General features: G+C 42.3%; 1 protein-coding gene across 9 annotated transcripts in view; it reads left to right on the plus strand.

Annotated features, from left to right (window-relative positions):
• The window catches only part of NEK1 (NIMA related kinase 1), a 150,242-nt gene that overhangs the window by 81,462 nt on the left and 41,561 nt on the right, over positions 1–27,219 (plus strand). For 6 of the 9 annotated variants that reach the window (XM_025185930.3, XM_075931131.2, XM_006111679.5 and 3 more), the window contains 8 exons: positions 1,211–1,313; positions 10,173–10,256; positions 10,810–10,893; positions 13,691–13,768; positions 15,252–15,347; positions 17,698–17,871; positions 24,903–24,968; positions 25,064–25,289. In XM_025185930.3, coding sequence (XP_025041715.3) covers positions 1,211–1,313; positions 10,173–10,256; positions 10,810–10,893; positions 13,691–13,768; positions 15,252–15,347; positions 17,698–17,871; positions 24,903–24,968; positions 25,064–25,289 — 911 coding nt within the window. The remainder of the gene's footprint in view (positions 1–1,210; positions 1,314–10,172; positions 10,257–10,809; positions 10,894–13,690; positions 13,769–15,251; positions 15,348–17,697; positions 17,872–24,902; positions 24,969–25,063; positions 25,290–27,219) is intronic. The other 3 variants (XM_006111680.5, XM_006111684.5, XM_006111681.5) reach the window with 2 other exon arrangements.

Genomic DNA, 27,219 nt, shown 5'->3' on the forward strand with positions numbered 1-27,219 from the left:
ACTTATTTGGCTGCACAAACTGCTGTTCTACATTAGATACATACTTTGATTATGGAATTTGTGTTTAGTTCAATTGATAGTTTTCTATGCATGGTATTACTTTGTCTTGCACAGCATCAAACAACAAGACATTTGGATCTTCTACTATATTTCTGGAGATAGTTGGAACTGTGCTGTTTCCAAAGGCATGATTTCAAAGTTGTCTGTCTCCAGAGAAAACAAAGGTTTTAGAACCTGGTAATTTGCAGTTTGGTATTACATTTTTAGGTAGCTCAGTGGAATGAGGGAGAAATGAAAACCCAGCTGGAAAATATAGCTGATTGACTTGTGAAATCCCCAGGAACAATACCAAAATAACATTATATCATGCACCTTTTAAACATTTATAATGTGTGACATCACCAGATTAGTACTGTACACTTTATACTTTGTCTAATTCATACTTATAAAATTATCGTGTTGTTTTCTGTATCTTAGTTTCTGGCTGTTACTTTTGCCATCACAGCCATGTTGTCTTCCCTTCTGTCTCAAAAATGGAAAAACAGTTTTCTTTTTCGGAAAACATTTGTGTTGCAAAATTGTATTATGAGCTAATATGGTTCGGTGATATAGTATTGAGGCAGAATTTCTTTATTGCCAAAATGAGTAAATATGAAATGACGAGTAGTTATCAAACTTTTCCAACAGCTAGACCACATCTTAATACAGAGATTATCTCACACACCGTTCCCTGTTCCCGTCAGGCTTGCATTGGCTACCTCCCATTTGCTGTTACATAATACACGTTGGCAACTACAGCAGTTATGCTTATACATTAAAGTATTGTATTTTTGACTGCCTTTTAATGAAGTTTGGCAGTTGGAGAGAAGATTCAGCCAGTGGACAGTTTAGTGATCCGCACACCACAATTTGACAATCTCTGGAATAACTATAGAAATAACTACATTATTAAAGTTGCAAGATCCCTACTGTGTGTTTGGAAAACTTTGTGGGTTGTAATGGCTTTTTCAAAAGTGGGGACAAACCAAGTGAATTTCCTGGCAATTTCCTTTTGTGAAAAGTCTGTGCTTGTGTTTTGTCTGGTAAAAGGTTCTGCTGAGTGGTGCCGTCACAGAACGTTGAGTTTGTTCTCCACTTACTATATGTTAACACGTTCATTTTGAATGTGGCATTCAGAAACTTTTAATTGGTGTATGTTCCAATTACTCAGGCAAAGAGGATGGGTAGCAGCAGAAAGAGCAAAACAAGTTGAAGAATTCTGGCAACGAAAGAGGGAAGCTATGCAAAACAAAGCTCGTGCCGAGGGACATATGGTACGGGATTTGGTCTTCATATTTATTTTCTGTATTGATTGTAAGATATGAATATATATCCTTTTGAAACGTGAAATGTAATGTTTCATTTTCCAACCATTGATATTCTGGTTTTATGGTTAACTTTTGTAGATATATCTTCTAGTAACAGTTGCATATTGTTGGAGTTGTTAAAATTTATTTTGAAGTTATAAATGTAAGGAGATAAGAACTGGAAAAGAATGTTTACATTGATAGGTACATTTAAAATTAACGATGAAAACTGTATGCATAGTTCAGCATTTTGCAGTTTAGGGTAAGTTTGTCCAGTGTAATGTCTCTGCTTCGCTCATTTGATATTTTAAAATAACCCATTTGTATATTAAGTTATTTTTAAATAAAATGCATTAGACGCATTTTTACTGAATATGCTTTAAACATATGTATAAATTCTTCAACATCAAAGTTAAAATCAACAAGTTTTAACTTTTAATGATGGTTAAAACTTTTAAACAGTGGCAAAACATGTGAATGAATTACCTTTTGGGTTCAAATGGTTGTTGGTTATAAATGTAATACACCTTTAGAAAGATTTTACAATACTTCAGCTGTATGATATAACTTGAGTTTACTTAGGACTAATACACTGTTCTGTTGATCTACGTTTAGTTTTGAATTGGCAGTGGGATTTGAGTTTTCTAAGACCAGTCCACACCACAAATGCAACCAAGTCAGGAATCCTGTTAGAATACTATTGTCCTTAGACCCAGGTGGAGCTGGTTGCAATTGGGTGGAAGGGATGACAATGTTGCTAATGAGTCCTTTTACTCAGGTCCTACTGAGTACTGTTTACTGGGCACTTTTGGATTTCAGGGTTAATTTTGCTGCCAGCAGGCAGATTCCTTGTGTATCTTTACTTTAATGTTGATGATTACTATACTTAACTTTGCTGATGTGTGAGGGTATGTCTACACTAGCCCCCTAGTTTGAACTAGGGAGACTAATGTAGGCATTTAAATATCCCACGCTTGATTTGCATCTTCCCAGCTGGTCGCCATTTTTTGAAATTTACAAGTCCGGACTAACTGCCCGCGTCTACACGCAACAGGGACCCGGTATTTCGAATTAAAGCCCTAAATCAAACTACCTGTTAAACCTCCTTGCAGGAGGAATAAATCCTGGGCTTGATTTGCAATTTCGAATGCCTACATTAGCCTTCCCTAGTTCGAACTAGGGGGCTAGTGTAGACACCCTAAGGTAGTGTGAAGCATGCTTAAGAAGTTTGTTAGTGTCTTTGTCTTAAGATGACATGACAGATGCTACCTTTCAAAATCATAACTCATATCAGCAAGTGACCTTTATGACACACATGATCTACATTTATTTAGGACAAGGCTAACTGTTCAGAGATGAGTTCAGTGTTCATTATTCATTCAGTAATTGGCCTTGGTTGCAGTTAATGTAATGAAGAAATCAGCAACATTGCCTACTTACTATATGAGATTTAATGATGTGAACATTGGCTTTTTAGGAGTTAAGTGAAGCTATTTGAAAGTCATAAACTAAGATATCAAACCAGATTTCAGATAAATGTAGTTAATGTAGATCATACGTAAGCTAAAAGTCTAGAGCTCAATAACTGAATCTGCAGCTCCCTCAACCATCCCTACTGTGAGTTGTGTTTCTGCCTAGATAAATTTGCTATTTAGCATTATGAAATTCAAATCCTTGCTGTATAGTGTTCTAATATTCATATTCTGGGAGGACTTCAACTATGAAACAGTGAGTGAAGCACTATGCACTGTGTCCAATTACATACCTAAATTCTTAAAGCTTTTATTTCCAGTTTCTTTCTTACTTAGAGACAACTTCTGATCTGAAACACCATGCCTCCAAAGCCACCAGATTAATTTTGAGCTAATTTAAATATAAACATGAAAAGCACACTTACGAAAATTGAGGTAAAGCCAATAGGTACTATGTGTTATCCAGCTGTATAAAAGTTGGGAATTGAAATTCCCTTTCTACCCTCCATCGTCCCCCCCCCCCTTTTCTTTGTGATGATATTTGGAAAACTATCCGTTCAGCTCAGCTACTGTAGTTTTGAAAAGGTTAATGGTTAGAAACACTCCTTTTTTACTTCGAGGGCTTTTTTATTAGTCATAATTATTAGAATTGAATCTGGTCCTAGCAGATGGCCAGGTCCTAGGTAACTCAGGCTTCTTCCTTGCACTATGCAGTCCTCCTCTAGTGGTTGAATCACAAAGGTTTATAACAGTCTACTACAGCCTTTGAACTACTTTAATACAAAAGTTTCCAATCTGATCCCCACAATCACTAAAAATATGAAATACCGTGTTAAAAGTAGTAACCTCTGTAGGAATTTGAGGTGGGTGAACCTCTAAAGTTTCCTCAGCCATTCAGAGCATGTAACCTGCATCCAGTGTGGTGCTACATTCTTTTCTAGTGGCTAGACCATACAGTGATTTCTGTTAATTAAAAAACTCAATTTATTAACTCAGAGTCAACTTTTAGCTCAAGCTGGAGAGAGACACATCTTTAGATGCAGAGGTCCCAGATCCGATTCCTTCTTCTGATGATGCACCCATGGACATCTCATTATGTGAACTTGCATTTTATTTTAATATGTATTTTTTTACTTATAAGATAGTCTTAAGTGAATTGACTGACTGTGCAAATTAGAATTACTGTTCAGGTTTTTCAAATTTCAAGCACAACTAGAAAAATGTTGAAAAATGTGAAATTTTAAAGTTTTTATGCAGTTGTCTTGAAGAGCTTTATTATATTGTGAAGTCCTTGGTTTAATTTTTGGCTTCCTTACTTTTTGTATTAGTGTGAGTGTGTGTGTTGTGCAAAAATTACTATCATAAAACCTTTCTTCACACAAGAAGTCTTACGTTAGTGTTGTGTGAATAAAGGTTCACTAGTTTGGGGCCACAGTTAGGGTTGCCAGTTCTGAACCAGACAGTCCGATTTTTGAGCTTTCTGTCTGGGAAACAAATTGAGAAAATACTGGACATAGAAATGTCTAGTATTTTCTAATTAAATAAGTTTTATTATTATCATGATTATCAGTACATAGTTGTGTACTGCCTGGCTGGTAGAAGTGCTCACGGTGCGTGAGTGTGTCTACCAGCCACGCAGTATGCAACTACTCAGTAGAGCGGGGGGCGGGATGGAATCCCTGGGGCTGGACCCGCCCCTGCGCTCTGCTGGGACCATGAGCAGGACAGGCCAGCACTTGAGATCTGTGTGTGCCTGGGCCAGCCCCGCTTCCCACTGTCTGGCTCCCACTGGCCTGTTTTCCCCTCCCACCCCTCTCTACTCCCCCCCAGCCAGCCCTGCTCCCCCCTACCCCCTCCCGGCCAGTCTTGCTCCCTGCCGACAGGGTCCCCCGTGTGCCGCCTCCCCCCCAAATCTCTCCCAGCCCTGTTCCCCACCAGCCAGTTCCCCCGGATCCTTCCTGCTCCCCCCGCTCCCCTCTTGACCAGCCCCACTCCTCCCCGTGGCTGGTAACCCTTCCCCCCCCCCCCCCCCCCCATCTGAGATCATTTGTGTCCGGTATTTTTGTCAAAACCATCTAGCAACCCTAGCCACAATTCCTGTATTACTGATACTTAAATTAAGGAATTTTTAACTACTTCTTCAAGAGGCGTCTCTGGGGCTGCTTCACATTAGGTGTTGAGCATCCCAGCGCTTCTTGACAGATTTTTCTTAGCAGTGCATTGGGGGCCATGCATGCCATTGCACATGCCTTGGCCTTCCCTCCCTTCAGTCTCTTTCTACCATCCCTGGCTTCAGATGGAACTCTTCAGTGCTCTCATACAGACTTGTCACAATTTATTTCCTTCAGTAGTTTTTTAGAATTAGTTTTACCTTCACAGTTCTTGTTACTTGTTAATTCTGTTACTTGTTTGTTATATTTAAAAAAGAAAAAGGAGATGTCTGCAGTTTCCAACTGCTTTCTCTGAATAATACTGCGACGTGCTCACATGGCTTCAGATGCTATGCATTCCACAAGGGACACAATGCTGACATCCGATAAGCACGATAAATGGGTAAAGTGCCTGAGACAATCACATTGTCAGCAAGACTTGTCAGCACTGCGCTAAGCTGAAAACGCGAACGCACAAGGATAGAGTACTATGCCTTAAAATGCTCCTCTCAGACAAGGGCAAACAACATACCTGTGTGTGCCTGCATTAAGCCCTCAAAGGCAAGGGCAAGCTCTATGGCTCAGCAGCCCCTAAAGTGGCACGCTGATGGCAAGAAGCCAGACTGCTTGGGCACTAATTGCATGAGCATGTTTGACTGCCGAGGTACTTCGGGCGAGCACCGAAAGGGCTCAAAAATGCAAAAAAGGCTGCCGTCATGAAGGCAACAGGCCACCCCGTGCCTGCCTCACACACCGCGCTGCCTAATATGGCACCGACTGCCCTCCCACTATCCAGAGGAGCACTTCCGACTCCCACCATGGTACTGAAGAATCTCCTCACAGCTCAGCCTCATGGTGCCTTTTCCCCCTACCCCTCTCGTTGCCAGGGTCAGCCCCTGACACAAATGCTGCTTCAGCAGAGCAGTCAGTATCCGTGCTGCATACTCCCCTCATTAGCTACAGGGATCACGAGGACCTGGCAATCTCTTCCACTTTACATTCGCCTATTCTCACTCATAAGATATATCCTCAGTCTCCATTCTCTGACTACTCTGACTCTCCCTCCACCCTCTCAGGGGATGAAGAAGAGGGGTTGCCTGCCTTTTCACCTCAGCCATATGTGGAGGGCTCTATAATATCTGCTTATCTGCAACAACCAGATTTTCTCAGAGCTCAATGGCTCCCTGGGTTCCTTACCTCTTTAGAGACGCCTCCTACAAGATCATACTACAATAGGTGGATCACCTGCTCCAACTAGAGGCCATAGAACCAGTGCCCAAGGAGTTCCACGGAACCAGTTTTTGCTCACATTATTTCCTTATAGAAAAGAAAACAGGCGGCTGGAGACCAATCCTCAATCTTGGATTACTAAATAAATACATAAGGAAACAAATTCAAAATGGTCACTCTGAACACCATTATTCCAGCTCTGGAATCTGGTGACTGGTTTTCTTCTCTTGACTTACAGGATGCATATTTTCATATATCAGTTTGACTGTCTCAGACGTTTTCTTCATTTTACTTTAGGTCTCGAACATTACCAATACGGTCCTTCCCTTCAGCCTCTGCACTGCACCCCACATATTTTCAAATGTGTTAATGGTTGTCTCTGCTCATCTCAGAAAATGAGGAGTCACGATCTATCCATACTTAGACGAATGTCTTATCAAAGCAAGGATTGAACAACACTGCCATCAAGATGCCATCATAGTGTTAAGCTGCCTTCACTCATTAGGGTTCCTAATAAATTACAGCAAATCAATACTCGTGCCTACCCAAACAATCTAATTCATTGAAGCACAGCTCAATTCGATCACAGACAGAGCCTCTTTGCTTACTGACAGATTCATTCACATCAGTCAACTTGCAAAATCGCTTCAAGAGATGCCAATAGTAAAGGCCCATGACTACCTTCAACTCTTAGGTCACATGGCATCATGCAATCGTGTGGTGCCAAATGCATGACTTCTTATTATATGTCTCCACTTCAAATACAAGCCACACGTCCATCATATGAACAAAATGCTCATGCTACCCCATCCAGTGAAAGCATCCCCACAGTGGTGGACAACATCATCCAACCTGTGCATAGGCATCCTTTTTTGAAGCCTAGACCTCACTGAGATTATCGTACAGATGCATCCCTTCTGGAATGGGGCACTCACATGGAAGGCTGAACAACACATGGTCTATGGTCCCTGGCAGACAATATTCTTCACATCAGTGCCTTCAAACTCAGGGCAGTTCACCTGGCATGCCAAGAACTACTTCCCCATGTCACGGGGATCCACGTAAGAATATATACAGACAACATGGCATGCATGTTTTATATAAACAAGCAAGGCAGCGCTCAATCACAGACTCTATGCTTCAAAGCCATAGCACTTGGGAATTGGTGTTTAGCCCGAGACATCTGCATATCCGCGTGTCACCTCCCTGGGGTCCTCAGTTAGACAGCGGATGCCCTTGACAGAGCCCTGCCACAAGAACATGAATGGGAACTTGATTATGCACTCCTCAACGACATATTCAACCAATGGAGCTTCCCAGACACAGACTTATTTGCCAGCGCAACCAACAAAAAATGCCCAAGCTATTGCACCAGGGTGGGAATGGGGAAACAATCCCTCGGGGATGCTCTTCTTAGAACTTGGAATGCTTTATGCCTTTCCCCCATTTCCTCTCCTCATCAGAGTCCTCATAAAAACTCTGAAGGACGAAGCAAAAATCATTCTCATCATGCCCTGCTGGCTTCAACAACTGGTTTTCCCTCCTACACAGGTTGGTACAACATCAACCAATCATGCTTCCAAACAATCCCGACATTCGACACGAAGCAGGGATTACTTATCCTCACCTTCAATTTCGGACACTCTATCTCAAGGCGTGGTACCTAGATGGTTCATGGGCATAGAGCCCCAGTGCTCCCAACAGGTCCATGATGTCCTACTGCATCCTATTCACTGGGCAACCTCTCGTAACATACTGCCACAAAATACTCCTCTCTCTGCAATTTTGGAATATCTGTTACACCTCAAACAGTCACATCTCTCAGCTCTATCAGTGTTCACCTAGCAGCCATTACAACCTTCCATGTACCAGTGGAAGACACGGCAGTCTTCGCACACCCAATAACCAAGCAATTTCTGAAAGGCCTGCAGGCTCTATACCCAGAGGTGGCATCCCCTCGAGAACCATGGGACTTACACTTGGTATTAACAACACTCGCAAACCTCCATTTGAACCTATAGCAGCATGCTCCCTACGCCACTTATCTTTAAAGACCGCATTCCTGCTAGCAATAACCTGAGCCCGTAGGGTGAGCGAGATGGCAGCCCTCATGGCGTAACCACCTTTCACAATCTTTTTTAAAGATAAGGTCACAATGTGGCCACATCCTAAATTCTAACTTCAGGGGTGTGCACCTCTTTCACATGAATCAAATGATATGCTTACTGGTATTTTTTTCCAAAGCCTCACGCCAATGCATTTGAAGCTCAGATGCACACTCTAGATATCAGAAGGGCTCTCTTTCTACATCGACAGAGCCAAACCTTTCAGATCCTCATCACAACTTTTTGTCTCCATCGCAGATCATAGTAAGTAAGGGAAAACAAATTTCATCAAAGATTATCACATTGGAATGCATCACTACTTGTTATTTGCTAAATGACTTACCTCTGCCAATTCCAATCCAGGCACACTCCACAAAAGCGGTTGCCACATCCACCGCTTACCTGAGAAAAATTCCACTGCCACGTGCAGCGGCTGTGTGGTCTTCAGAGAACACTTTTGCAAAACATTGTGTACTTGTTTTGGGACTGCTCCAGGATACTAAACTAGCAAAAGCTATATTACAAATGGTATACTTAGCTGATCCGAAGTCCCTATCTCCATAAATATATTGCTTTGTTGTCACCTAATGTGGAGCACCCTCAGGGACTCCTCTCGAAGAAGAAAAGGAGGTTACTCACCTTCCTGTTACTGACATTCTTTGAGATGAGCGTTCCTGGGGTTGCTCCACTACCCTCCCTTCCTCCCCTCTACTTCGGAATACCTTAATGATAACATATATGACACAGTCTTTGCCGGGTTCCGGACAAAGAAGGAATTTTTTGGGGGGGGGAGGAGAGGAGCAGCTGTGCATGTGCAATAACACAGGGGGAGGCTCCCATGTGTTGTGCATGCATGACCCCCAATGCATTGCTAGGAAAAATCCATTGAGAAGTGCTGGGATGCTCAACACCTAATGTGGAGCACACCCATGGACACTCATCTCGAAGAATGTCAGTTACAGGAAGGTGAGTAACAGAATGTGGAATCTAGGCAGTTTCACTGCATCTAAATATTTTTATACTTCAAAACATTTATCTTTTCTTTCACAGTTATGATTTTCTGATTTAAGAGGATTTAATATTTACTGTAGCCAATATTAATACTAATATGATTAGTGGGTAAAAGTGTTCATTTTTGCTCTTCGTGTTTTTCTCTAACCAATATCTTGAAACCAAGCATTTTAATTGTATAGCATTAGACAAAAGATGGTTTTTTAGCAAGAAATGTCTTTTATTGCTTTTTTGGTATAACAGCAGTTTGAAAGTTAAGGGGAAAACAAAATATGCTTCTAATGGCCAATTTACAAAAAAGTTTTTTTTCTTAAATCTAGTAAATTCTAGAATGAATACTTAGAACAATATATAATAAACAGTTTACCCTTAGATATGAATTAAATATTCATAAACTATTAATATTTTACTTTTAAAACAAAAATAAAAAGAGGTTAGTCTATGTTTAGCTAAAGAATGCATTATTATTGCCAGCTGTGTGCTACAGCTGATGCAAAAGACAAATAAAAAGAAATCCCAGACCCCTGAAGACTTTATAATATAAAAGATTTAGCAAAAGAAGACTAGCCCCACATGAAGACCAGAAGAGGGCACTAAAAATAAATAAATAGGTAAAAATATAAATAAAATTTAATTTAATAGATTGTGCTGAGGCTTTCTTTTTGGTTACTCAGTATTTTTTTTTATTATTATTACTGTCAAATGTTTCTCTTAAATAAGACTTTTGTCAGGGAAGTTCCTAAGAGCGGAAAGTCATCCATGTTTAACATAAGAAATTTCATGCAGTTATTGTTGGATAAGCTAGATAATGTTCTGGCCCCAGCCATACTTAAACTTGATACATTAAATGGTGAACAGGGTACACTGCAAAACCTGGCAGCTATCTATGGAGGCAGGCCCAATTCTTCAAGAGGAAGGAAATCGAGAAACAAGGAGGAAGAGGTATGCTATCTGCATGTTTGCCACCTTCATCTCAAAATAGCATCATTTTGACTTTACCTCTGCCTCATTTTTCCCCCCGCATGGTTTATAATGCATAACAAATACAAAAATGTCATTGATCCCCAGGAAATATTAACGTATATAGTCCTAGAGTTTGTTGATCGGTATTCTTAGTTACAGCTGTCTACATCAGCCTTTTTAAAAAATCATTTATCTTTTTTTTAAATAAACACACATTCCCCAAACACAAACAAGCCCCCGAACCTGTACCTGCATTCCTATTGTAATAAATACAACTACTGCTAGATCCCCAGATTTTACCAATCTTGTTTATCTTAAAACTACCAAATTTAATATTGTGGAACACTAGTTACAGTTTTCATTAATTTAATTAAAGGAGAAATCAGTTGAATTTCTTCTAGAAATTAATACATGTTAATTTAGCAATAGCAGTAGTTTTTCCTTTATTTGACTTTTCTGTGGAATTTAGATACAAAATTCAGAACATATTTAATTTCCTCCTATTTGAAATTTTGCTTCCTTTTTCACATAGGAATACTTGGCAAGATTAAGACAGATCCGGCTTCAAAATTTCAATGAACGCCAGCAGATTAAAGCTAAACTTCGTGGAGAAAAGGTTAGATGGAAACAATTCAAAAGGCTTTGAGGAGCTAGTTGTAAACAGAATAGAATATTGCTCATGAGATCTTTTTTAAGCAGGTATAGATCACTTTTTAAAAAATCACCTTTGAGGCTGATATTTTCCGTGTCAAGTTTATCAAAAGATGAATCTCTTTTTTTTTTTTTTTTCCATTGCGTGTGACGAGATCCATTTAGCCCTTGTGGAGTAAGTATGCAAAAGTTTCTTTTTTTAAAAAAAAATGAAAAAAGCCTGGAACCATGATCTTTTTAAACAGGATTGTACAAATATCTGAAGTTGGAAACAATACAGTTTGTGCTCTTTGATTACTAGTACTTATTTTTATTCTGGCTTTGCCTTCTTAGAATCATAGAATACTAGGACTGGAAGGGACCTCGAGAGGTCATCGAGTCCAGTCCCCTGCTCCCATGGCAGGACCAAATACTGTCTAGACCATTCCTGATAGACATTTAGCTAACCTACTCTTAAATATCTCCATAGATGGAGATTCCACAACTTCCCTGGGCAATTTATTCCAGTGTTTAACTACCCTGACAGTTTGGAACTTTTTCCTAATGTCGAACCTAAACCTCCCTTGCTGCAGTTTAAGCCCATTGCTTCTTGTTCTATCCTCAGAGGTCAAGATGAATAAATTCTTTCCCTCCTCCTTATGACACCCTTTTAGATATCCTTTTAGATATTCTTGCTATATCCTTAATTTGTGTATGTTGTTCTTATGGATTAAAGGCATTTAAACACCATCAACAGATTTTAAAAGGAAATTGATTTGGGTCAGTTTAAATTGCCAAAAAAACTTCCCGTAATCCAGGGTTACAATCAAGGAACCTGAGAGCATTGCAAGGGCTAAAAAAGCTGAGTAAATCTTAAGAATTTTTAAATTGATCTTAAAGCTGTATCAGATGTGAAAATGTTAAATTTGCTAATCAAACTTTTACTTTCTACAAGTTTGAAGTTTATCAATGATGTTCATAAAGCACTGTTTGCATTTATTGGTATTTGTGCTGAGCACTCTTTCCTTTAAAAATATGTGGAATTTTGAAAACTCCATGGAAATGCAATGTGAAAGAACTGTCCAGTGCAGTGTACGATTTTACAGTTAAGCACTCAAGTCATAAAATCTGAAAGTTAAGATCAACATCTCAATATGACGTCTGAACCCTTTGTATATGCATTAGAACACTGGTTTCACTTACATTCATGTGGCTTCCTCAAGTAATTGTTCATACTTGAGGGGGGACATGCAAAGGGGGGACATGATAGCGGTTTTCAAATATCTAAAAGGGTGTCACAAGGAGGAAGGAGAAAATTTGTTCCTCTTGGTTTCTGAGGACAGGACAAGGAGTAATGGGCTTAAAGTGCAGCAAGGGAGGTTTAGATTGGACATTAGGAAAACATTCCTAACTGTCAGGGTGGTCAAATATTGGAATAAATTGCCAAGGGAGGTGGTGGAATCTCCCTCTCTGGAGATATTTAAGAACAGGTTAGATAGACATCTGTCAGGGATGGTGTAGGTGGAGCTTGGTCCTGCCTTGAGGGCGGGGGGCTGGACTCGATGACCTCTTGAGGTCCCTTCCAGTCCTATTATTCTATGATTCTATGATATGGCTTCCACTTCTGGTGTGCTTGTGTCTCACGTGCATGAGATCTGATTCTTTGGACCAGAAATGTTTATGGGGCCACAACTATATCCTGGATGGCCTCATACCTCATTACTTCTTAAGGCATAAAGATAGAGCCCTGCAAATCTATAGGTATTGCAGGTAACTGCATCTATGGATATTAATGTGGATATCCTTGGCTCATTTTGTGGATATGGATATGGATGCAGATACAAAATTGATATCCGCATCTGTAAAAAGTGATCTGTGGATTTTCAAAGCAGATATCCACAAATTTGCAAGGTTCTAGATACAAATCTTGTATCTGCAGAGGGCTTTATATAAAGGGAGAAGAAGGCCCATTTGTGTCTCAATTCCTTTTTATTCTTTGTGTCTCTGAAACAAAATTCTTGTGTATGCCTACTTCTCTGCCACCTTACTAGTATTTAGTTCTCCGTTAGATTTTTTTTAGTTGCCCAGTGGTGCATACAGTTTCTCTTCTAGTTAGTAAGCATGAGGTTTGCCTCCATTAACAGACTCTAGCTATGATATGATGGCAGAAGCTAAATCCCTAAGGTTTAACGTATGCCTGACTTGTAATGCTTGTGCACCCCTTAATAGGTGCTTGCTGTGCTTAGGTAATGACCATACCTCAGACTTTGGCCCATCTGCTGCCTTTTTCAAAAATACTTCTATGTTAAATACAGACTAACAGTATGTGATGGCATAATTAGAGATGACTTTGTAATGCATACAGACAGGGTTCAAGTTGTACATTCATGCTTAATTTTCCAATTTCATGATGCTAAGCATGATGTTAAACACATTAACCATAATATTGTGTTAATGTGTTTATTGCTCTTAATAGAAACACATGCTGAATATATTTATAGTGTAACTAGATTAAAAGGAGTTTTCATACATGGAGTACTTTTTAAAATAATTATTTTTTACTACTTCGTAAAAATTCCAAACTTTAAATTTGGACTAGATTTATTCCTAAAGGATGCTTTCCAGTTCAACCATAAGTGATTGACCTTGATGCAGGAATTAGTGAGTGAAATGTTACTGCCTGTGTTACATAGGTAATCGGACAAGCTGATCACAGTGGTCCCTTCAGATGTATAAATCTGTGAGCTAGCTGTGACTTTTAAGAACTCTTCCTTTATATTCAGAATGAAGCTGCTGGATCTGATGCACAAGAAGCAAATGAAGAAGCAGAATTGAGACGCAAAAAAATTGAAGCACTGAAGGTAACGGGGGGGGGGAGGGAGGTTTAGAGTAAATTCCTTAAAATTCTTCTATTTGGTTTGTATCAGGCTATATATAACAGTGGTACAGTTATCATCTGCAGTAGGTACGTGTAGGGATGTAAGCAACTAGTTGACTAGACTAGTTGCTCCAACCCCGCCTTGGTGCCTCTCTATTAGAGGCAGCAAGAGGGAGAGCAGGAGTAGGTGCTTGGGGGTCAGTTTCAGCAGCGGCTGAATCGGGGACAGCTGGGGTGCTGCCGGGTTGGGTCCCGCAGCCCCGAGGAGCAGCGCTATGGGACTTACCCGACAGCACCCCAGCTGCTCTGCCCCCTGCTTCCCCGATTCAGCCGCTGGTCAGTTTCAGCAGCGGCTGAATCGGGGAAGCTGGGGGCAGAGCAGCTCCAATGGTCTGGCTGCCTGGAGCTCTTCCGGGTTCCTGATGGTGCCGGACCATCAGGAGTGCCGGACCATCAGATGCCGGACCATCGGAGTTTTACTGTACTTTGAATTTTACCTCATTGCAGTAGCAAAACTATTAATTAACATAAATTCCATTCTTAAGCTTATTTTTTAGTCACAGTTTGACATATATTTAAAAAAAAGCAAGCTACGTTTTTAGTGAAACTATTCTTACTATTATTCAGTTTGGTGTGGGCATGATGGGAAATGTGATGAGGGAAATGATGAAGACTCAGTGCACCATGAGTAATCTGCCTAGTGAGGTGGGCTTTTTTGAGTGGGGATTGAGTTAATTGAACACAGGCATGGAAAGACTTTGCAGATGCTCTTACGTGCTTTGTCTTCAGGCCTGTCACACACATAGTTGTGACTAAGGCTTCAGAGCTTAATTTCAAAATTGCATTTCTTTAGCAAACTACAGGGCGTATACAAAGCTAAGAGCTTTTGGTCTGAATTCTGCTCCATAATTTCTTCTAACAATAAGTGTATGTCCTTTAAAGTTATTGGGAAAATGTGCAATGTGAAAACAAATGTGACTGTTTTGTTAAGATTAAAGCAACTTATTTTGGTCTTTGCTGTATATGTATTATATACATAAATGAAAATTGTTTTATTTAATGCTTGTTTTCACATAAGTAAGGTTTTCTGAGTAAACGATCATCTTGGATTTCTGTACTGAAAATTTCATCTTTGAGCTCCTTTAGTTCAAGGTTTTAGTTTCCATTTTGTTTGCATAAAAAGTGTACAAGTACATTTTGAAATTCTCTCCTTTTAAAATATGTTTGAAACAGGATGGTTTTTTAAAAAACTTAGGGTTTACTTATTTAGTTCACCAACTTGTTTGTGGAACTTTTGTATGAATTTCATGTGTCGTACTTAGTAGTTTGCATGTCAAATATGACAAGTGGCATATATTGAGAATTGAACTGAGCATCTGTGGTGTTTCATTTGAAGCAGTCTACAGAATGAAGAAGTTGAAGAACTGCTGCATTGGATTGAAGCCTATTTTTTTTCTTATGTGTAGGCCCAAGCAAACGCACGAGCTGCAGTTCTCAAAGAGCAACTAGAGCGAAAGAGAAGAGAGGCATATGAAAGAGAGAAGAAAGCATGGGAAGAACATGTAAGAAAAAAATTAGCTTTTACACAATATCTATTATATTTGGAATGACAGCTCCTCAGACTCTGTCTTTGAGCGAAGAGTATAGAGTTAACTTTTTTTCTTCATATGACTAAAATATCAAGCCCAAGATTTTCAAATTCAGTAATTTTAGTTTTGACTGCTAAAACTGAACTCTCTCTCACAAAAGTCAGAGTGCTCTTAGGTATCATCTTAATTTCTGGCACCCTGATATGAAAATTTTGGCTTAAGTTTAAAAAAACTACTAAACTTAAAAAAATCATTAGGATCCTATTGAAATATTTACTGTTGTTCTATTGTACTATTTTATGTACGATTACAAGATATGCTGTTTTAGTCATAAAAACTTTGGAGTAAAAAGTCATATTGGTAAAATAACATAAAAGGAAAGTGCTTTGATACTCGTAAGTAGGAAATATTGAAAGAGTACAGCTGGTGAACTGTTTAGGAAGCATGAAACGTGAAATTATTTGTCCCTTTTATACTGCCTAGGAATTTGTCAGTTGATAAGCTGTGCTCAACTATTATAAAATCTTTAATGAATGAACAACAGTGATTATAAGGGATTTTAACTGGTTTCCACTAGGGTTATCATAGTGTAGTCAGCTACAAAATTAACAAAAAAGCCTGGGTTACCTGTCAACTACATGCATTCCCCTTGCTGCCTCTGTAGACAGAAGCTGCTGCTGCCCCTCACTGCTACCTTTTTAAACCAGCTGCTCTCATGAACCAGCTCCCGCCTGCCCCCCTGTGACTGACTGGGCCAGTCTGGGCACAGCTGAGGGCGTCCGCTCAGGGCGAATTGCTCAAATCCGGGGCTCCTTACAGCCCCCAGACTGGTGACCTCTCCAAACAGGCCACAAACCAGTCCCACAGAGCGCTTCAGCAGCCTGCCTGAAGCCTCACGAGCAAAACCCTTCTGACACTCCAGCAATATCTGTGCCCCAGATGGCCCCGGGCCTCATACACCGGTGGGGGGTCTTGGAACCCAATCCCACCTACCCCGAACAAGTTCTGGCCGGTTCCAAGAAACCAGCCACAGATCCCTGGTCAATTTACCCTCTGGACCTTACCCAGAAATCACGCTGAGCCAATCCTTTAGCATCTAGCAACTAAAGGTTTATTACTACAATAAAGAAAAGCATGAGAGTAAGGTTGTTAAAGAATAGTACATTACATGCATCGAATCTCCCAGTTCTTGATGCAGGCTCTAGCAGAGATGTTACAGCTGCTGGTTTAAAAGTCCTTGTTGCACATCCTAGGATCAGAATGGGTCCACAGGTCTTTCTGGCTCTTCGATCCCTGCATTGCTGCCTCTGGGATGAAGTGCTGAGCTGAAGACCAAGATGGAGTCCGCCACATGGCCTATTTATCCCTCCTTCCTGGTCTCTTCTTGGCTACAGCAGGTCACCTGGCCCACGGCTTATTCCTCTGTGTTCCCTGCTGGCAGCTCTCAGGTGTCCGCCCTCATGCTTTAGGTGTGTCCTTGGCCCATTGAGTGCCATTGTTCCACAGGGCCTCGCTAATTAGCATGTCCATAGGCTGGGCTCTGCCCAATGCTCAACCACATTCAGAGAAATATTCAGTATCCACACAGATTACAGATTCCTAACTACACACACAGACATTATACAATCACATGAATAGCGTACACAGGATCAGCAGATCAGTAAGCTTCTATTCAACACCCCACATGGACCCCCTTTTATACCATTTCCTGGGGCCAACACCCCCACCTATGGGTGCAGCAGTGATCTGGCTGCTTTCCTCAAATTCAGTAACATGACACCCCCTGACCCCCATGCTGCTGCCTCTGATACAGCAGACCAGGGGCACTGGGAGCAAAGCCTCTGAGGACGCTGGCAGCGGGCCAGCCGTGGCGCGTCTGGGCTGCCCCGCTGCCGGAGCCCCTCCGCGGCTTCGCTCCACGTCTTCCTGGTCTGCAGACCAGGGAGACGCGGAGCAGCTTTTCTCACCCCGGAGTACACAGGCAGCGGGACCACGAGGTCCCGCAGTCTGTGTCCTCCGGGGCGAGAAAAGCCCCGGCATATAAGATGACCCCCAATTTTTGGGGGATGTTTTTTAGCATAAAAAGTCGTCTTATACACCGGAAAATACGGTAAATAATAGCACAGAACACTGAGACACAGAACTGGTAGCAGGAAACAAACTTTATGGGACTGTGGGAAATTTAGCCATAGCCATAGTAAGTGAACATTGGGGTAACTAAAATCATCCTGGACCATGGATGTTGCCAGACTAGAGAGTTTCAACCTATACTATTTTTGTTGACTTACGTAAAATACAATGGCTTTTTTTTTTTTAAACACAGTTGGAAGCCAAAGGGGTAAAGAATCCTATGGTGCCTTTTAATGTGATGGCAGCTGTGGCTAGTTCTATCCTTGGGCAACAAGAACCTGGAGGACCTCCTGCCAAACCACAACTTCCATTGAAACCCAGTACACCAGTTATCTCTATGACTTCAGCTTTGAAGGAAGTGGGTGTGGTAGGTATTTCCTTAAAATCTAAAATGAGTACACCTGCTTATCTGGCACAAGATTTTAGATATATTAGTCCAAGACTTGTCAGAATCTATACATTTTTGTTTAACACTGCAGGTTTCTAATGAGATACCTTAGAAATTGATGGAATTAGTATTGGTATAAATTACATATCTATCAAGTTCATTGCGTAGAGATAATTTATAATTATGATTGGTCAACTTGATGTACTATCAGTGCAAACACTAATAATCCAGCATATCATCACTTTAGCTAATACATATTAAAGTCCAGTGAGGCCAGGGTTTTGCCCACTGTCTGGGAACTTTGAGTGATGTCATTGGGAAGCTAAAGCATGAGTTATTTTTTCTTTCCTCCTTTGTCTCTGTATACCTCAGACAGTATGGTGGTGGTTACAAAACAATTTTTGAACTTGGACAACTGTTTTGTATTACTACTTTCTACAGAGTTTCAAATTGTTTACTAACTGTATCCGAAGTTTCAGAAGATTGTAACTGGTGTCACCATTATTTTTGTTGTCTGAGCCAATAGCCAATTGCTCTTTCTGTATTCTGAGACCTTAATCCTGCAAACAAATGTGAACTTAACTTTATTGTTGTGAACATCCATTTAATGATTTCACTAAAACTAAAGCAGAAGCAAAATTAAGGCCATGACATGCATAAGCGTTTTCAAAATTGGGCCTTTGAATAGTATCTTTAGCAATTGGGACATGATATCCTTCGGGGAGGGGGGAGGAGTTCAGATATACAATCAACAGAAATATGTAAGAATCCATTTTTTCTCTATATGGATACTTAAATTTCTCATCATGTCTCCTTTATAGTTAACCATCCATCTTGTATTATTGTCATGTTGATTCTTTTACATCTTTCTTTGTTCCCTTTTTTCCTATTTGAAACATCTCGTAGTAAACCATTGTCTGATCTACTCATCTGAACAAATTTAAACTCAGTCCTTCATATTTCTTTAAATCATTCACTTTGTGCTACTTTAAAAACTAATTTTTTTATCAAGTTCCAAGAGTGTGTCTGACTTGCAGTTGTTTTTATGGTCTGATCATTGATATGGATCTCGTCATATTTGGATGTTGAAAATGAAAATGAAGCTTAGAGTGAATAGCTGGTGGAAGGTCTGGAATAAAGATGTAAATTAGTATTGTAGCTACAATTCAGTGAATTTTTTTTTTGTCATTTTGAAAAAAATGTGGTCTCAAACTTGTACATGATTTGCTTTTCTACTTCAATTGATAATTTTATCAAGTAGCATATTTGCTCCTGAGAAATACCCCTCCCCCCCAAGCCACACTCTTTCAATTTCCACAATTTTTTGTGATAACCCTAAATCTTTTATCTTGTGGCTTAATAACTGTTGGCAAGGATATACATTTTACCTTACAAGAATTCCATTTTAGTACATCATTGAGTTGCTTATTTCCTTCCACTTCTTTCAACTTCTAACTCAACAATGTTAAGTCAAATAAATTCAGCAGAGATGTTTGATAATGCCTATCACTCACAGTATTAACAGTCAGTTGTCACATTTACTATAACAAGAAACATTTAGTGAAATCAGTACACTGAATTCTGAACAATGAGCTTCTTGAGTTTATGTAGACCCTTATTATCATATACTCCACTTACGTTTCAGGATTTTCTATATTCTAGCAAATTCTTAGTGGTGCACAGCACCATTCATTCTGCTTCGTCAACATCCATTGACACGTGATTCCACCCACTCTTTTTTCCCCTTCTAGAAAGTTGTTCTGGTTGGACCTCCCAGGTCTGGAACCATCGAGACCTGTCCTGCCCTGAATGAGAGTATTTGCTGGACAAAGATTTCCTGCCACCAGCCCCCAGTCCCATTATCTGCTGCCAGCAGGCTGCCCCAGCAGGCACCTTCTCTTGCCCTTTCCTCCCCCCAACCTGGCTGGGCTAATTGCCTAGCTGCTGCCAACTCCTTAGGCATCACAGGCTCCAGCCTCTGCCACAGGAGTCCAGCCCTGCTTGCCGTGGACTGCCGTGGGGCTCTGGCCACAGCTCTGCTGTCCAGGGGGCTGCTATGGGGCTCCGGTCACAGACCCACGCTGCAGAAGCTGCCATGGGACTCCAACCCCAGTCCCATGCTGCCATAGGGCTACAAACCCAGCCCCATGTTCCCAGGAACTGCCATGGGGCTCTGACCCCATGCCAACACAAGCTGCTGGGGATCTCTGACCCCAGCCCTTTGCTGCTGCGGGCTGTGGCAGCTGGGGGCTCCATCCCCGATCCTGCGCTGTCTCCAGCTGGACTGCCCACCTTTTTTCCCTCAGCCATGGCTGGCCCTCTTTCCTGTAAGCTTCCAGGCCACCTCCGTCAGTATAATCTTCAAGCAAGACTCCCTTTCCCATTTGTTACACAGCTTACAGGTCTTGCAGATCTTATAGGCCTCAGACAAGTGGGCCTCTCCGAGGTGCTTAAGACAAGCTGCATAAGAGTCTCTGCAGGGCATAGACTTCTGGCACTTCTCGCAGGACTTAAAGTCGTGGGGCCCAGGCATGCCCCGCTGGACGGACGCACCAGTGATGTGAGTTTGGGAGACCAGGCAGAGAGGGTGTCTGAGGATTTGGATCCTCTGGTCAACCTCCTGAAGGCTGACACTCCTACCAGAGTGGCCCTGCCAATTCATAAGATCATGACCAAGATCACAAAGACATTCTGGCCAACCCCAGCCTCTATCTTGCCGACAGACAAAAGGGTTGAGCTGAGGTATTTCCTACTGCAGGAGGGGAATGAACACCATTTTTTCCCAACTGCCTCAGGGTCCCTGGTGGTTCAGGCATTGAACCAGAGGGAGAAGCGGGGCTAGCTGGATGCCACCCCCCAAAAGCAGAATGCCAAGAAAATGGACCTTTTGGGCAGAAAGGCCTACGCATCTAGAAGTCTTCAACTTCACATAGCGAACCAGCAGGTTGCACTGAGTTCCTACACATATAACACCTGGGTGAATGTGGGCAAGTTTGCCTGGCTGATCCCTAGGGAATCTCGGCCTGAGTTCGGAGCCCAAGTAGAAGAGGGCAGAGCCGTTTCTGGGGCTGCTCTCCAGGTTGCCCTGGACGTGGCTGATGCAGCCTCCCACACTGTGGGACTTGTTCTGCATTGCAGCTCTTGGCTGCAGGTATCTGATGTGGTCTAGAGCTTGGGGGGCACTATTCAAGACCTTCCATTTGAGGGTTCATCCCTCTTCGAGCAGACTGACCAATGCCTAAACGGTCTTAAGGACACCCGGGCTACCTTAAAGTCCCTGGGAATCCATACCCCAGTTAATCAACAGTGTTCCCTGTCTGTCAGGCACACCCTTAGGCCCTCTCCGCAGGGCACCCGCCCCAATTTCTTCCGCCGCAGAGGGAGAAACTGTAATGGGAGGAACAGCAGATACCTATCCTCTCCAGCCCTGGATCATGGATAGGGCCCATCCAATAAGCCCTCAGGGTCCCATCAAGGATTTTGAGGGTATGCTGCAGGACTACTTCCCAGCCCCAACTTTCCTGTTCAAGGACCGCCTGTTTCCTTTCTGCCAGGCCTGGGAATCCATTACCCCGGACTATTGGGTCCTGGAAAAGTTAGAAGGGGGCCCTCAAGTGTTCACGAAATGTATGGCCGTTGTGGCCGCTGCACTGAGAAAGCAGGGTGTCCAGGTGTTCCCTTACCAGGACGACTGGCTCCTTCAAGACTCTTCTTCAGATCAGCTGCTCTAGTGCAAGACCTTTTTCACAAGCTGGGGCTGCTCTTGAATGTGACCAAGTCAACCGTGCTTCCCACCCAGGTCATAGAGTTTTTGGGGGCTTACCTGGACTCAGTGTCGGCCATGGCCTCCCTTCCCAGATCCCACTTCCTGGTGCTCAAAGTTGTTGTCCAGGATATGCCAGGGTTCCCGATGACCATGGCCAGATTTTGCATGCACTCCAGCCTTCGCATGCGTCCACTACAGTTGCAGCTTGTGCAGGTTCACAACCCGTCTGCACTCTTGGGACAATCTTGTGACAGTTCCACCTGAGGTAGTGCGTTCTTTAGACTGGTGACCTAAGAGGAGGCGCGGTTTGCACTGGAGTCCCATTCTCCAGACTTCCGCTGACCCTCTGGTTAGTGATGGTCGCATCCGACACTGGTTAGGGGCCTCTCCTTGGAGACATGCGGACCCAAGGTATGTAACCAAAGGATGATTTCTCCCTGCATATCAATGTCAGGGAGCTGCAGGCAGTCTGCCTCACCTGTGTGGCCTTTCTCCCTCAGCTAAGGGACAAAACGGTCCTTTCTGACAGTATGTCAGTGGTCGCCTATATCAACAGGCAGGGTGGGGCCTGCTCCCCTCTCCTCTGTCAGGAAGCTCTTCAGCTCTGTGAGCTATGCATAGGAGTGGATATTCACCCGGTTGCCTCCTATCTCCCGGGGTCCCAGAATATTCTGGCGGATCAACTGAGCAGGTCCTTCACCAGCCATGTGTGGTCCCTCAGAGGGGATGTAGCAGATCTCCAAGTTTTCTGCAAGTGAGGGTTTCCCCTTCTGGACCTGTTTGCCACCAGGCAGAACAGAAAGTACCTAAGGTTCTGTTCCCTCATGAGGCTGGGGTGGGGCTTCCAGGGAGACGTGCTCCTTGCCCTCTAGTCCCAGGGTCTATTTTATGCCTTCCCACCTTTCCCGCTGGTCCACAAGGTGCTCCTGCGTGTTTGGAAATTCAGGGTGCCCCTGATCCTCATTGTGCCAGCGTGGCCCAGGCAGCATGTTCATGTTTCTCTTGAGTCTGTCCTGCGAGAGGCCAGTCACTCTCCCATTGGACCTGGAATGCATCACGCAGGACTTTGGCAGACTTGGTCATCCGAACCTGCGACCCTTGCACCTAATGGCATGGAAGCTCCATGGCTGACAGCGGCAGTGTTTGGAGCGGGTGCAGGAGGTCTTGCTTGGGAGTAGGAAACCTTCCACTAGGGCCACTCACCTAGCTAAGTAGAAGTGCTTCTCTGAGCTGTCCAGAAGAGGGGGTATCATCCATGGAGGTCCAGATCCTGTTGGTCCTGGACTAACTCCTGGATCTTACATTATAGGGGTTATCTTCCTCCTCAGTTAGGGTACACCTGACAGCCATCTCCACTTTCCACTTGGGCTCCCGGGGCAAGACTCTCTTCACAGATCCCATGGTACAGAGGTTTCTGAAAGGCTTTCTCTGCATGTCCATCAGCCCATCCCCTAATGGGACTTCAGCCTGGTCCTGTCCAAACTCATGGGGCCTTCCTTTGAGCCCCGGCAACATGCTCGCTGCTGCACCTTTCTTGGAAGGTGTCTTCCTGGTGGCTGTCACATCAGCCAGGTGTGTGTCCAAGTTGAGGGCTCTCAGCTCGGACCCCCATACACACTTTTCTTTATGGCTAAGATCAGATTACACCCCACCCGCATTCCTTCTGAAGGTGGTGTCTCGCTTTCATGTGTCCCAAGATATTTTCCTCCCAGTTTTTTACCCCAAACACCATGCTTCAGGTAAGGAACAGCTGGTGTTACACACTTTAGATGTTAGGAGAGTTTTAGTTTTTTATTTGGAAAGAACAAAGCTCTTCTGTAAGTTCTCAAAGCTCTTTCTAGCAATTGCAGAGAAGCTGCAGGGGCAGCTGGTCTCTGCGCTGAGGATTTCTTCATTGATTACGTCTTGTATCAAGGAGTATTGGGCCCAGGTCTCTTCTACAGCATTTGTGGCCCGGGTGCCTATCGTGGACATCTCCAGGGCTGTCTCATGGTCTTCGGTCCACACTTTTGCCAGTCATTATGCGCTGGATCATCAAGCGAGGGAGGACGCAGCCTGAAGGGGGGGGGGGCTGTCGTCCAGTCAGTTGTAGGTTAGAACTCTGACCCTGCCTCCTTGGGTTTCTGCTTTGGAGTCACCTATGTGGAAGGAACATGAGCAATCTCTTGAAGAAGAAAAAATGGTTACTTACCTTCGTAACTGTTGTTCTTCGAGATGTGTTACTCATGTCCATTCCAAATTCAGCTCACCTCCACTTCAAAGTAGTCCAGTAAGGAGGAATTGAGGGTGGTACAGAGCCAGCAGGGGTATATGTTAGATGATATACCGGCGCCAGTCAGGGGGGGCTCCCCTGCTGGCCCAACAGGTACTGCTAAGGAAAAAACTTTTGATGACGTGGTGCGCACTTACATGGAATGGAAGGTACATAACCTTTTTTTTATTTCACAGATTAAAATTGCTGCTTAATATTTCTAATAGCAAAACCTTTCAAATACTTAAGCTCCTGTATACATTTCTGTATGACTTAAAATTTAAAAATACTTGCTAAAAATCTCAATGTAGCCATAAATAAGGGGCCACCATAAATTGGTTTTATATAGCTGCCAATGTAATAGCTTTTGTATTTTTTGAAATAATCATTGATCCATTTTTTTTCTCATTCTGCTTGATCTGATTGGCTACTTCTGATAAAACTGATTACTTTGTGCTCAGATATTGAGATGTTTCTTTCTTTCTTCTTCCTACTCAAATTCAAGCACTTCCTAGCCTCTCTACATTTATTTGTAATGAAGATTTTATAGCTTCCCATCCCTTTTTCTTTTTGTGTGGGAGTACCTTAACTCTGACCTCATCCTTCTTCTGTTCTTTCAGGAGTCACTCAACCTTAAATTAAGGCATGGATGTGAGTGTTCATACATAATATGCTACTTGATCTCCCCTAGTTTATGCTCTGATCCTTTTTAATGTCTGCTTACACAGACTCATTTAAAAAAAACAAAACTATTAACTTCCAGGTATAGAATGTTTCCAAGACAAATTTGTCCTTGAAATTCTCAGAGGCAAGCTACATAACAGAATTATCGTACAAGAATTAAGAGTCAAAATTTATCAATGGAGAAATGTTTAAAGAGGCTTAGCCCAGTACAGACTATAAATATTTAGCCCAGTACAGACTATAAATATTTTAAAGATATTTTTCTGACTTGCTTCCTTTTATTTAATTGCATGCTTCCTGTTTCTAAAGGATGAAAATGCAACTGCTATCCAGGAAACCTCAGAGGAAACAAAAACGGTGGATCTTGCTATGCAAGTAAGTCCAGTTACATTTGGTTTTATTCAGTTTTCCTGTTGCTTTCCATTCTGAATTTAGAATAATTTAACAGTTCTGTTTTTGCCCTTTTTCAGAATAAAAGAGAAATACTAAGAAGATTGAATCAAAATCTTAAAGCACAGGAAGATGTAAAAGGAATAAAGGAGCTAAACAACACCTGTCAGACAGTTGTGGCTGAAGAGAGTAAAGAAGAAGAATATCCACTTCTAGTAGAGCGTAAGAAATGGGAGGTGGCAGCGGCTGAATTGGTGATTCCTCTTGCACAGCTAACTATGGAGGAGTCGTTCTCAGGGACAGAAAGTAAGCAAGCTTTCTGCTTTGCCTACTTGAGCATTTCCACTCTTAGTGCTCTTAGTTATGTCTCTTTCACTATTTACATGATTACTCTGCGCCTCAGTTCACATCCTTTAGAAATACTTGAATATGGATATGTTCTATTTTCTTTTAGCATCATCTGGACTTCTCAGTAGCAACTCCATTCACACTTCCGCCCTGTCCAGATTTGATTTCACAAGACCACAGCCAATTGCTTCACCCAAACCTCACCTCCCTGCACTTGACATCATGTTTATTGCACAACTGAACCATGAAGAATAGGTCTGATCAAAACAAGTTTGACAAATCTTGCCAGGTAGAAGAAAGTGGAGACACTTTGCTTGTTGAGTGTCCATGTAGAATCTTTCTTTGTCCTGGTCTTCCCTGCAGTCTATCTTTGAGTATCTGCGCCACCTAATACGTTAAGGTATGGCGCGCTCATCTGTAAAGGTTTACTTGGCAGTCATCTTGGCCTTCTACCTTGCAGTGCAGAGGAGATCAGTGTTCGCCCAGAAGATTATGATTAGATTTCTCAAGGGCCTGGGAAGCATCTCCCCTCAGATTCATGAACTGATTTTTCCTATGGAACTTAAACCTGGTCTTGTCAAAGCTCATGGGGTTTCCCTTTGAGCTGCTAGCATCCTGTTCCACATAGCTTCTCTCTTGAAAAGTCACTTTCCTCATGGTGATCATCTCCACCAGAAGGCTCTTTGAGATCAAACCCCTGTAGTCAGAATTCCCTTATGTAGGGGCCTTCCAGGACAAGATCCAGGTGTGCCCCCATCCGGCTTTCCTGCCAAAGGTGGTGATGTAACTTCACAACAACAGAACATTTTTTCTTCTGGTTTTTCACTGAAACCTTGTGACCACTGAGGAGCATTGACTCCATACAATAAGCAGATCCCTAGCCTTTTGTATCAAGAGGACTAAACCATTCTGCATGCCCAAGCAATTCTTTGTTGCAGTAGGAGAAAGGAGGAGAGGGGCTGCCCGTGTCATCCCAAAGAATCTCATCCTGTATAACTGCCTGTCTTGGGGCTTGCTGCAAGGAGGTAAAGGCTCAGCTTCTAGCTATTGATTGCTTATTCCACAAGAGCTCCAGCTTTCTCAGCAGCATTTCTTTCAATAGCACCAGTCCAAGACATCTGGAAAGCCACAACATGGTCATCAGTCCATGCCCTCATATGCCATTATGTCACCACCCAAAAAGCACATGATGATGGTGTCAGAAGGGTGGTGTTGCTGTCAGCACATCTATGAACTCTGAGTCCATCTGCAAGGGTACTATCTGAGTCATCTAGCATGGAATGGATGTGAGCAAGCACTAGAAGAAGAAAAAACAGTTACTAACCTTTTGAAAACCATCATTCTTCGAGATATGTTGCTTATGTCCATTCCATAACCCCATTCTCCTACCCCTCTGCCAGAGTTATTGGCAAGAAGGAACTGAGATGGTTCCGAGCTGCCAGATACTACTAAGGGAAAATCTCTGGCAATTGTGCATACAGCCATGCACACATATCCAACTTGGAATGGACATGAGCAACACATCTTAAAGAAAAACAGCTGCAAAAGGTAGTAATCTTTTTTTCTCTCATAGATGTATTCCGTTTCAAAAGGACTAGAAGATGTAATGGAAGAGGTTTTTCAGTTTAATCTATTACCTTTTCATGTTGAATCCTTTCTTGGTTTAAGCTTGATAAAATTCCTAATATTGTTGATCAAGCCTAATACTCTTAAATTCTGTTTCATCCATACCTAATGATTTATGAAAGTTGGAGCTCCTCTTCTCTTTAGAGCCAAAAGATAAAGTGCAGGACTGCTGTTCAAGGAGTGTGATACAAAATTCTCTGCTTTTAAGCAAGCCTAAAATGGGAGGCTCAGTGTCTCTTTGCAGAAGAGTCTTTCAAATATT

The sequence above is a fragment of the Pelodiscus sinensis genome, chromosome 4, assembly GCF_052426305.1.
Source record: "Pelodiscus sinensis isolate ZL-2025 chromosome 4, ASM5242630v1, whole genome shotgun sequence".
Classification (NCBI taxonomy): Eukaryota; Metazoa; Chordata; order Testudines; family Trionychidae; genus Pelodiscus; species Pelodiscus sinensis.